This window comes from Pseudopipra pipra, unplaced genomic scaffold, assembly GCF_036250125.1.
Source record: "Pseudopipra pipra isolate bDixPip1 unplaced genomic scaffold, bDixPip1.hap1 HAP1_SCAFFOLD_236, whole genome shotgun sequence".
Taxonomy (NCBI): Eukaryota; Metazoa; Chordata; class Aves; order Passeriformes; family Pipridae; genus Pseudopipra; species Pseudopipra pipra.
Window position 1 is genome coordinate 15001 of NW_026990715.1, and position 10000 is coordinate 25000.

Below are 10000 nucleotides of genomic sequence, written 5' to 3' on the forward strand. Positions count from 1 at the left end.
GGGGCTCGGGGCGGGGCCCGCGCCCCTCGCTCCCCGATTCCCTCTCGCTGCCCACGGGCTCGCGCCTCGGCGGCGGCCGGCCGCTGCCGGGCCGCTCTCGCGCTCTCACGCACTTTCTCTTCCCTGGCGCGCTCGGCGTGCTGCGGCTTAAGGCCGCCGGAGCAAAAATCAAAAAAAACGGAAAAAAAAGGCCGGGAGGGCGCCCCACTTCGCCCGCAACCCGGCCCCCGGCCGACAGACCTTCGCGGAACCCAGCCCTCCGGCAGCCAGGCCGGCGGGGCAGGCCCGACCGCACGGGCCGCCCGGCCGCCGTGGCTCTCGCGCCGGCCTAAGAGGAGGGAGGGGCGAGGCGCCGCCGCCTCGCCCGCCAACGGCCATCGTGCGTCCCCAGGGCTCCCCGGCGACTCTGTCGGGTTCTCGGTCTGCCGGCGCGGCCGCCGGCCACAGCCTGGCCGGCCGGCGCCGCCGCCTTCGGCCCGCTGGGCGGGTCCCCGGCTTAGGGCCGAGGAAGGGGGAACGAACAAAAGAGCCGAGGCGCGCCGAGGGCGCCGCCTCGCCCGACCATCGGGCGGTCCCGTCACCGAGCCCCTCCGGCAACCGGCCGGGCCCAGGCGAGGCCGCACGCCCACCGCCAGTCCCCGGCACGCCGCCGGCACCGCTGCCGCCCGGCAGCCGAGGACAGGGCGCCGCCACCCAGGCCCGGGCCATCTTCGGGGCTCTCGGGAGGCGGCCGGGGAAAAAGCCCGCGCGGGCTCGGCCCTTCGAGCCCCGGCCGCCAACCGCCCGCAACAATGCCCGCCGCCGCCGCCGGACGACGGGCGCCGGCTTAAGGCCGGCCCACCGAAAGGACGAGACGCCGCCGCCTCGCCGCCCTCGCACACCATCGCCTTCGCCCGGGGCCCTCAGGGAGCCGGCAGCCGCCACCGGCTCGGGCTGGACGCTGCTGTCGGGCCCCCGCGGGCCCCCCTCGGCCGTCCCAGTCCCGCACTCCCTCGGCTGCGCTTTCGCGCTCGGCTCTCGTCTTCCTCTCCCGTCATCGGGCCCGCCCGAGGAAGCCGGTCGAGAGCCCCGCGGCTTTCTCGCGCCGGCCTTCCTGCCGCTCGTGGGGTTGGCCGGCCCGTGGCACGCGCCGAAGGCCGCGCGGCAGCAGACGCGGAAGAAAAGGGGCCCTCGGAACCCGCGCTGCTAGACAACCCCTGCCCACAATACGGACAGACGCGTCCTGGCGCCGCCGCGCCTCCGAAGCGGCTCGAGGCTCCTCAGCGGGGAGGCGCGCGAGAGCAGGCCGCCTCTCGCCTAGACCTAACCGGAGGCGGCGCCCGACAGCGACCCCTTGGCCGACTTCCGGGGCCGGCCGCGACAACAGGTCTACCCCGAAAATGCCGACAGGCGCCTAAGTCCCGCCGGAGCCGGGTAGACCTGGTGGCCCTGCGCCGGGACGCCGCCGGGGCGCAGGCCGCCGGCGGCGGCCGCGGCGGCCGCATCGGCCGGCTCCGGAACCGGGTAGACCTGATGCTCGCCAGCCCCGGAACCGGGTAGACCTGATGCTCGACAGCACCCGGCGGGGCACGAGGCCGGCCGCGCCCGACTGGGCGAACGGGTCGGCCCGGAAGCCCGGGCCAACAGGTCTACCCGCCGGGCTCGGGCACCAGGTCTACCCGCCGGGCCCGGACACCAGGTCTACCCGCCGGGCTCGGACACCAGGTCTACCCGCCGGGCCCGGACACCAGGTCTACCCGCCGGGCTCGGACACCAGGTCTACCCGCCGGGCCCGAACACCAGGTCGACCCGCCTAACCCGAACGCCAGGTCTACCCGCCGGGCTCGGACACCAGGTCTACCCGCCGGGCCCGGACACCAGGTCTACCCGCCATGCTCGGACACCAGGTCTACCCGCCGGGCTCGGACACCAGGTCTACTCGCCATGCTCGGACACCAGGTCTACCCGCCGGGCTCGGACACCAGGTCTACCCGCCGGGCTCGGACACCAGGTCTACCCGCCGGGCTCGGACACCAGGTCTACCCGCCGGGCTCGGACACCAGGTCTACCCGCCATGCTCGGACAACAGGTCTACCCGCCGGGCTCGGACAAGAGGTCTACCCGCCGGGCTCGGACAAGAGGTCTACCCGCCGGGCTCGGACAAGAGGTCTACCCGCCGGGCTCGGACAACAGGTCTACCCGCCGGGCTCGGACAACAGGTCTACCCGCCGGGCTCGGACAACAGGTCTACCCGCCGGGCTCGGACAACAGGTCTACCCGCCGGGCTCCGAGAGCAGCTGTACCCACCGGCACCCCCGCCGCCGAGCCCAGTCGGCCGCCGCCCTGCCACCTTAAGAGAGTCCCAGCTACTCCCCCTCTGGACCCGCGCCGCGGACAACGCCCTCTCTTTCCCACTCGGAGCCCCGGGCAGGAACGGCGGCGCCTCGGCACCCGCCGAGGGCCTCGGCTAAGCGCTCGGAACCCGCTCCAGCCACCCGACTCGGAGAGCGGCTCGAGCCGACGAGCCCGGACCACAGGTCTACCCGCTGCCCCGGGACACCAGGTCTACCCGCCGGCTTCGGACCAGGGGTCTACCCGCCGGGCACGGACGACAACTCTACCCGCTGCGCACCTCTGCGGCCGAGCCGAGGCGGCGGCAGCCGTGCCACCCGGGCAGAGTCCCGGTTGCTCCCCCCGTTTCCCCGCCCCGCAGAGAACGTCTCTTCTTTCACCCTCGGGGCAGGGGAAAGGCTGCTACGCTCGGAGCGCCGGGCAGAAAGCGCAGCGCTAAGCCCCGAGACCGGCTCTAGCCGCTACTCTCGGACATCGGCTCTTCCCGGCGGCGCCGAGGCGGCCGAGCCCGGTCGGCCGCAGCCGTGCCGCCTAAAGAGAGTCCCAGTTACTCCCCCGGCTTCCCCGCCCCGCAGAGAACGTTTCTTCTTTCAGCCTCGGGGCAGGGGAAAGCCTTAACGCCGGAGAGGAAGTCTGCCGCAAAGGGCCACGGGAGATGGAGTCCCCGCAACGAGCCCCCCGGGAGAGTACTGGACGGAGCATGCGCGCTGGAAGGACTCGCTAAGAACTGTGGGAAATCGGGGAGGTCGGGGCAGGGCCGGAAGGGCACGCCGGCGCGCCGACCGACGGATCGAGCGGTCGCACGCCGTCTGCTCGCTCCGTGAATTCGGTGCCACGCTCGGAGCACCGGCCGGAAACGGCAGCGCTTCGGCGCCGGCCGAGGGCCCTCGCCGAGCCCTCGGAGCGGCTCTAGCTGCCGGACCTGGACAGGAGCTCTACCCACGGGGCTCGGAGACCGGGTCCACTCGCCGCCGGGCGGCGGCGCCGCTCCGGCTCTAAGTCCGCCGGTCGGCGGGAAAAGGTCTACCCGCATCCGGGCCGGCCGGCGGCGCCGCTCCGGCTCTAAGTCCGCCGGCCGGCGGGAACACGTCTACCCGCGACCGGGCCGGGCGGCGGCGCCGCTCCGGCTCTAAGTCCGCCGGTCGGCGGGAACACGTCTACCCGCATCCGGGCCGGGCGGCGGCGCCGCCCCGGCTCTAAGTCCGCCGGTCGGCGGGAACAGGTCTACCCGCATCCGGGCCGGGCGGCGGCGCCGCTCCGGCTCTAAGTCCGCCGGTCGGCGGGAACACGTCTACCCGCATCCGGGCCGGGCGGCGGCGCCGCTCCGGCTCTAAGTCCGCCGGTCGGCGGGAACACGTCTACCCGCATCCGGGCCGGGCGGCGGCGCCGCTCCGGCTCTAAGTCCGGCGGCCGGCGGGAACAGGTCTACCCGCATCCGGGCCGGGCGGCGGCGCCGCTCCGGCTCTAAGTCCGGCGGCCGGCGGGAACAGGTCTACCCGCATCCGGGCCGGGCGGCGGCGCCGCCGCTCCGGCTCTAAGTCCGCCGGTCGGCGGGAACACGTCTACCCGCATCCGGGCCGGGCGGCGGCGGCGCCGCTCCGGCTCTAAGTCCGGCGGCCGGCGGGAACAGGTCTACCCGCATCCGGGCCGGGCGGCGGCGCCGCTCCGGCTCTAAGTCCGGCGGCCGGCGGGAACAGGTCTACCCGCATCCGGGCCGGGCGGCGGCGCCGCCGCTCCGGCTCTAAGTCCGCCGGTCGGCGGGAACACGTCTACCCGCATCCGGGCCGGGCGGCGGCGCCGCTCCGGCTCTAAGTCCGGCGGCCGGCGGGAACAGGTCTACCCGCATCCGGGCCGGGCGGCGGCGCCGCTCCGGCTCTAAGTCCGGCGGCCGGCGGGAACAGGTCTACCCGCATCCGGGCCGGGCGGCGGCGCCGCCGCTCCGGCTCTAAGTCCGCCGGTCGGCGGGAACACGTCTACCCGCATCCGGGCCGGGCGGCGGCGCCGCTCCGGCTCTAAGTCCGGCGGCCGGCGGGAACAGGTCTACCCGCATCCGGGCCGGGCGGCGGCGCCGCCGCTCCGGCTCTAAGTCCGCCGGTCGGCGGGAACAGGTCTACCCGCATCCGGGCCGGGCGGCGGCGCCGCCGCTCCGGCTCTAAGTCCGCCGGTCGGCGGGAACACGTCTACCCGCATCCGGGCCGGGCGGCGGCGCCGCTCCGGCTCTAAGTCCGCCGGTCGGCGGGAACAGGTCTACCCGCATCCGGGCCGGGCGGCGGCGCCGCCGCTCCGGCTCTAAGTCCGGCGGCCGGCGGGAACAGGTCTACCCGCATCCGGGCCGGGCGGCGGCGCCGCCGCTCCGGCTCTAAGTCCGCCGGTCGGCGGGAACAGGTCTACCCGCATCCGGGCCGGGCGGCGGCGCCGCCGCTCCGGCTCTAAGTCCGGCGGCCGGCGGGAACAGGTCTACCCGCATCCGGGCCGGGCGGCGGCGCCCAGGGTCTAAGTCCTCCCGCCGGTAACAGGTCTACCCGCCGCTAAGGCCAGCCGCGGCGCCCAGGGTCTAAGTCCTCCCGTTGGTAACAGGTCTACCCGCCGCTAAGGCCAGCCCAGGCGCTCCGGCTCTAAGTCCCCTCGCCGGGAACACGTCTACCCCGCCTCACCCAGCAACGGGGAGAACCGACCCTCAGCGCTCCACCCGCACGCGCCGGGGAGGTGGACGGGACCGCCTTCGTCCCGCACCGCCCAGGCGCGCCCGGGGGGCGCCGAGGCTCGGCCGCTTCCCGCTGCGCCGCGGGGCTACCAGGTCTACCCCGCGGCGGGGAGACGACGACGGCGGCGGGGTCCCCGCGCCCCGCGGCGAGGGAACCCCTCGGCCGCCGCCGCCGCCCCTCGGCACCGGAGCGCCCCCCCCGAGCCCCCCGCCCCGCGTATCGGGTTTCGGGACCCGCGCGGAGGGAAGACCGGGCGGCGCGCCGGGCGGCGCGCCGGGCGGCGCCGGGCGGGAAGGACGGCGGGCACCGCCGCGCCGCGCGGCCTCGCCCCCCCGCCCCGCGTATCGGGTTTCGGGACCCGCGCGGAGGGAAGGACGCCATGCTCGGACAACAGGTCTACCCGCCGGGCTCGGACAAGAGGTCTACCCGCCGGGCTCGGACAAGAGGTCTACCCGCCGGGCTCGGACAAGAGGTCTACCCGCCGGGCTCGGACAACAGGTCTACCCGCCGGGCTCGGACAACAGGTCTACCCGCCGGGCTCGGACAACAGGTCTACCCGCCGGGCTCGGACAACAGGTCTACCCGCCGGGCTCCGAGAGCAGCTGTACCCACCGGCACCCCCGCCGCCGAGCCCAGTCGGCCGCCGCCCTGCCACCTTAAGAGAGTCCCAGCTACTCCCCCTCTGGACCCGCGCCGCGGACAACGCCCTCTCTTTCCCACTCGGAGCCCCGGGCAGGAACGGCGGCGCCTCGGCACCCGCCGAGGGCCTCGGCTAAGCGCTCGGAACCCGCTCCAGCCACCCGACTCGGAGAGCGGCTCGAGCCGACGAGCCCGGACCACAGGTCTACCCGCTGCCCCGGGACACCAGGTCTACCCGCCGGCTTCGGACCAGGGGTCTACCCGCCGGGCACGGACGACAACTCTACCCGCTGCGCACCTCTGCGGCCGAGCCGAGGCGGCGGCAGCCGTGCCACCCGGGCAGAGTCCCGGTTGCTCCCCCCGTTTCCCCGCCCCGCAGAGAACGTCTCTTCTTTCACCCTCGGGGCAGGGGAAAGGCTGCTACGCTCGGAGCGCCGGGCAGAAAGCGCAGCGCTAAGCCCCGAGACCGGCTCTAGCCGCTACTCTCGGACATCGGCTCTTCCCGGCGGCGCCGAGGCGGCCGAGCCCGGTCGGCCGCAGCCGTGCCGCCTAAAGAGAGTCCCAGTTACTCCCCCGGCTTCCCCGCCCCGCAGAGAACGTTTCTTCTTTCAGCCTCGGGGCAGGGGAAAGCCTTAACGCCGGAGAGGAAGTCTGCCGCAAAGGGCCACGGGAGATGGAGTCCCCGCAACGAGCCCCCCGGGAGAGTACTGGACGGAGCATGCGCGCTGGAAGGACTCGCTAAGAACTGTGGGAAATCGGGGAGGTCGGGGCAGGGCCGGAAGGGCACGCCGGCGCGCCGACCGACGGATCGAGCGGTCGCACGCCGTCTGCTCGCTCCGTGAATTCGGTGCCACGCTCGGAGCACCGGCCGGAAACGGCAGCGCTTCGGCGCCGGCCGAGGGCCCTCGCCGAGCCCTCGGAGCGGCTCTAGCTGCCGGACCTGGACAGGAGCTCTACCCACGGGGCTCGGAGACCGGGTCCACTCGCCGCCGGGCGGCGGCGCCGCTCCGGCTCTAAGTCCGCCGGTCGGCGGGAAAAGGTCTACCCGCATCCGGGCCGGCCGGCGGCGCCGCTCCGGCTCTAAGTCCGCCGGCCGGCGGGAACACGTCTACCCGCGACCGGGCCGGGCGGCGGCGCCGCTCCGGCTCTAAGTCCGCCGGTCGGCGGGAACACGTCTACCCGCATCCGGGCCGGGCGGCGGCGCCGCCCCGGCTCTAAGTCCGCCGGTCGGCGGGAACAGGTCTACCCGCATCCGGGCCGGGCGGCGGCGCCGCTCCGGCTCTAAGTCCGCCGGTCGGCGGGAACACGTCTACCCGCATCCGGGCCGGGCGGCGGCGCCGCTCCGGCTCTAAGTCCGCCGGTCGGCGGGAACACGTCTACCCGCATCCGGGCCGGGCGGCGGCGCCGCTCCGGCTCTAAGTCCGCCGGTCGGCGGGAACAGGTCTACCCGCATCCGGGCCGGGCGGCGGCGCCGCCGCTCCGGCTCTAAGTCCGGCGGCCGGCGGGAACAGGTCTACCCGCATCCGGGCCGGGCGGCGGCGCCGCCGCTCCGGCTCTAAGTCCGCCGGTCGGCGGGAACAGGTCTACCCGCATCCGGGCCGGGCGGCGGCGCCGCTCCGGCTCTAAGTCCGGCGGCCGGCGGGAACAGGTCTACCCGCATCCGGGCCGGGCGGCGGCGCCGCTCCGGCTCTAAGTCCGGCGGCCGGCGGGAACAGGTCTACCCGCATCCGGGCCGGGCGGCGGCGCCGCCGCTCCGGCTCTAAGTCCGCCGGTCGGCGGGAACACGTCTACCCGCATCCGGGCCGGGCGGCGGCGCCGCTCCGGCTCTAAGTCCGGCGGCCGGCGGGAACAGGTCTACCCGCATCCGGGCCGGGCGGCGGCGCCGCTCCGGCTCTAAGTCCGGCGGCCGGCGGGAACAGGTCTACCCGCATCCGGGCCGGGCGGCGGCGCCGCCGCTCCGGCTCTAAGTCCGCCGGTCGGCGGGAACACGTCTACCCGCATCCGGGCCGGGCGGCGGCGCCGCTCCGGCTCTAAGTCCGGCGGCCGGCGGGAACAGGTCTACCCGCATCCGGGCCGGGCGGCGGCGCCGCCGCTCCGGCTCTAAGTCCGCCGGTCGGCGGGAACAGGTCTACCCGCATCCGGGCCGGGCGGCGGCGCCGCCGCTCCGGCTCTAAGTCCGCCGGTCGGCGGGAACACGTCTACCCGCATCCGGGCCGGGCGGCGGCGCCGCTCCGGCTCTAAGTCCGCCGGTCGGCGGGAACAGGTCTACCCGCATCCGGGCCGGGCGGCGGCGCCGCCGCTCCGGCTCTAAGTCCGGCGGCCGGCGGGAACAGGTCTACCCGCATCCGGGCCGGGCGGCGGCGCCGCCGCTCCGGCTCTAAGTCCGCCGGTCGGCGGGAACAGGTCTACCCGCATCCGGGCCGGGCGGCGGCGCCGCCGCTCCGGCTCTAAGTCCGGCGGCCGGCGGGAACAGGTCTACCCGCATCCGGGCCGGGCGGCGGCGCCCAGGGTCTAAGTCCTCCCGCCGGTAACAGGTCTACCCGCCGCTAAGGCCAGCCGCGGCGCCCAGGGTCTAAGTCCTCCCGTTGGTAACAGGTCTACCCGCCGCTAAGGCCAGCCCAGGCGCTCCGGCTCTAAGTCCCCTCGCCGGGAACACGTCTACCCCGCCTCACCCAGCAACGGGGAGAACCGACCCTCAGCGCTCCACCCGCACGCGCCGGGGAGGTGGACGGGACCGCCTTCGTCCCGCACCGCCCAGGCGCGCCCGGGGGGCGCCGAGGCTCGGCCGCTTCCCGCTGCGCCGCGGGGCTACCAGGTCTACCCCGCGGCGGGGAGACGACGACGGCGGCGGGGTCCCCGCGCCCCGCGGCGAGGGAACCCCTCGGCCGCCGCCGCCGCCCCTCGGCACCGGAGCGCCCCCCCCGAGCCCCCCGCCCCGCGTATCGGGTTTCGGGACCCGCGCGGAGGGAAGACCGGGCGGCGCGCCGGGCGGCGCGCCGGGCGGCGCCGGGCGGGAAGGACGGCGGGCACCGCCGCGCCGCGCGGCCTCGCCCCCCCGCCCCGCGTATCGGGTTTCGGGACCCGCGCGGAGGGAAGGACGCCATGCTCGGACAACAGGTCTACCCGCCGGGCTCGGACAAGAGGTCTACCCGCCGGGCTCGGACAAGAGGTCTACCCGCCGGGCTCGGACAAGAGGTCTACCCGCCGGGCTCGGACAACAGGTCTACCCGCCGGGCTCGGACAACAGGTCTACCCGCCGGGCTCGGACAACAGGTCTACCCGCCGGGCTCGGACAACAGGTCTACCCGCCGGGCTCCGAGAGCAGCTGTACCCACCGGCACCCCCGCCGCCGAGCCCAGTCGGCCGCCGCCCTGCCACCTTAAGAGAGTCCCAGCTACTCCCCCTCTGGACCCGCGCCGCGGACAACGCCCTCTCTTTCCCACTCGGAGCCCCGGGCAGGAACGGCGGCGCCTCGGCACCCGCCGAGGGCCTCGGCTAAGCGCTCGGAACCCGCTCCAGCCACCCGACTCGGAGAGCGGCTCGAGCCGACGAGCCCGGACCACAGGTCTACCCGCTGCCCCGGGACACCAGGTCTACCCGCCGGCTTCGGACCAGGGGTCTACCCGCCGGGCACGGACGACAACTCTACCCGCTGCGCACCTCTGCGGCCGAGCCGAGGCGGCGGCAGCCGTGCCACCCGGGCAGAGTCCCGGTTGCTCCCCCCGTTTCCCCGCCCCGCAGAGAACGTCTCTTCTTTCACCCTCGGGGCAGGGGAAAGGCTGCTACGCTCGGAGCGCCGGGCAGAAAGCGCAGCGCTAAGCCCCGAGACCGGCTCTAGCCGCTACTCTCGGACATCGGCTCTTCCCGGCGGCGCCGAGGCGGCCGAGCCCGGTCGGCCGCAGCCGTGCCGCCTAAAGAGAGTCCCAGTTACTCCCCCGGCTTCCCCGCCCCGCAGAGAACGTTTCTTCTTTCAGCCTCGGGGCAGGGGAAAGCCTTAACGCCGGAGAGGAAGTCTGCCGCAAAGGGCCACGGGAGATGGAGTCCCCGCAACGAGCCCCCCGGGAGAGTACTGGACGGAGCATGCGCGCTGGAAGGACTCGCTAAGAACTGTGGGAAATCGGGGAGGTCGGGGCAGGGCCGGAAGGGCACGCCGGCGCGCCGACCGACGGATCGAGCGGTCGCACGCCGTCTGCTCGCTCCGTGAATTCGGTGCCACGCTCGGAGCACCGGCCGGAAACGGCAGCGCTTCGGCGCCGGCCGAGGGCCCTCGCCGAGCCCTCGGAGCGGCTCTAGCTGCCGGACCTGGACAGGAGCTCTACCCACGG

General features: G+C 75.4%; 1 protein-coding gene across 1 annotated transcript in view; it reads left to right on the top strand.

The window, feature by feature from the left end:
- The window catches only part of LOC135408212 (collagen alpha-1(I) chain-like), a 3893-nt gene extending 2354 nt beyond the window's left edge, over positions 1 to 1539 (top strand). The window contains exon 3 of the mRNA XM_064643501.1: positions 1 to 1539. This exon is cut by the window's left edge and continues 12 nt beyond it. Within this exon, the coding sequence (XP_064499571.1) occupies positions 1 to 1539 (1539 nt within the window).
- Positions 1540 to 10000: the final 8461 nt, after the last annotated feature.